The sequence below is a fragment of the Sinocyclocheilus grahami genome, unplaced genomic scaffold, assembly GCF_001515645.1.
Source record: "Sinocyclocheilus grahami isolate Dianchi unplaced genomic scaffold, SAMN03320097.WGS_v1.1 scaffold790.1, whole genome shotgun sequence".
In the NCBI taxonomy this organism is placed as follows: Eukaryota; Metazoa; Chordata; class Actinopteri; order Cypriniformes; family Cyprinidae; genus Sinocyclocheilus; species Sinocyclocheilus grahami.
Genome location: NW_015505969.1, coordinates 381,857 through 382,689, shown reverse-complemented (window position 1 = coordinate 382,689; position 833 = coordinate 381,857). Strand labels below are relative to the sequence as shown.

Sequence of the window (833 nt, the reverse complement as noted above, 5' to 3'; positions counted from 1 at the left end):
TGTCCACAACAAACAATGTTGATCTGCCGTGGTACAAGTCCTTGTGGAGATTGAAAGCATGCCATCTTCTCCTGTTCTGTTGTTGTCTCCTTTTTGTAGTTTTAAATATTAATTTAAAATATTAATAATTATTTTATATTTATTTGCCACCGTCACGGCTATAATGCTTCTCCGACGAGCCGCTTCTTCTTCGGCTTTTGCCGTGGTACTGCGGGTTACACCAGCAACAGGCCCATGGACACTGCAGACCATGTGTACTGCACGTTGACGCGGACAACGACGCAGAAGTATAAATGAAAACTGACGCATAGCCTACGGCGTAGGTCCGACGCAGAAGTATAAATCAGCCTTTACATTGCCATATTTGCTGTTCCTGCAGGGATGGGTTCAATCCGTCAGGCCACAGAAAGACAACCTCTTCTTACATGTGAATGATGGAAGTTCATTGAAACCTCTACAGGTTGTTGCCAGCTCACACTTGAATACCAGGTGCTATTCTCAGCATTTGCATATTGAACACTGTCTTTGAGCTTGAATGAATATGAATTACTATTTCAAATGCCATGTAAATCTTGATATATACAGTCACTCCACTTACAGCCACACAAAAATGAATGAATGTCATTGTATTGGATAACAAAATAACTAACCCAGTGACATTTATTGTGATTTTAATATATATACACTGAACAAAATATAAACGCAACACTTTTGTTTTTGCCCCCATTTTTCATGAGCTGAACTCAAAGATCTAAGACTTTTTCTATGTACACAAAAGGCCTATTTCTCTCAAATATTGTTCACAAATCTGTCTAAATCTGTGTTAGTGAGCA

At 39.0% G+C, this 833-nt stretch overlaps 1 protein-coding gene across 1 annotated transcript in view; it reads left to right on the top strand.

Moving 5' to 3' along the window:
* LOC107561752 (asparaginyl-tRNA synthetase 2, mitochondrial) overlaps positions 1-833 on the top strand; it is a 17,581-nt gene that overhangs the window by 2,766 nt on the left and 13,982 nt on the right. Inside the window, exon 2 of the mRNA XM_016246229.1 lies at positions 380-489. Coding sequence (XP_016101715.1) covers positions 380-489 — 110 coding nt within the window. The remainder of the gene's footprint in view (positions 1-379; positions 490-833) is intronic.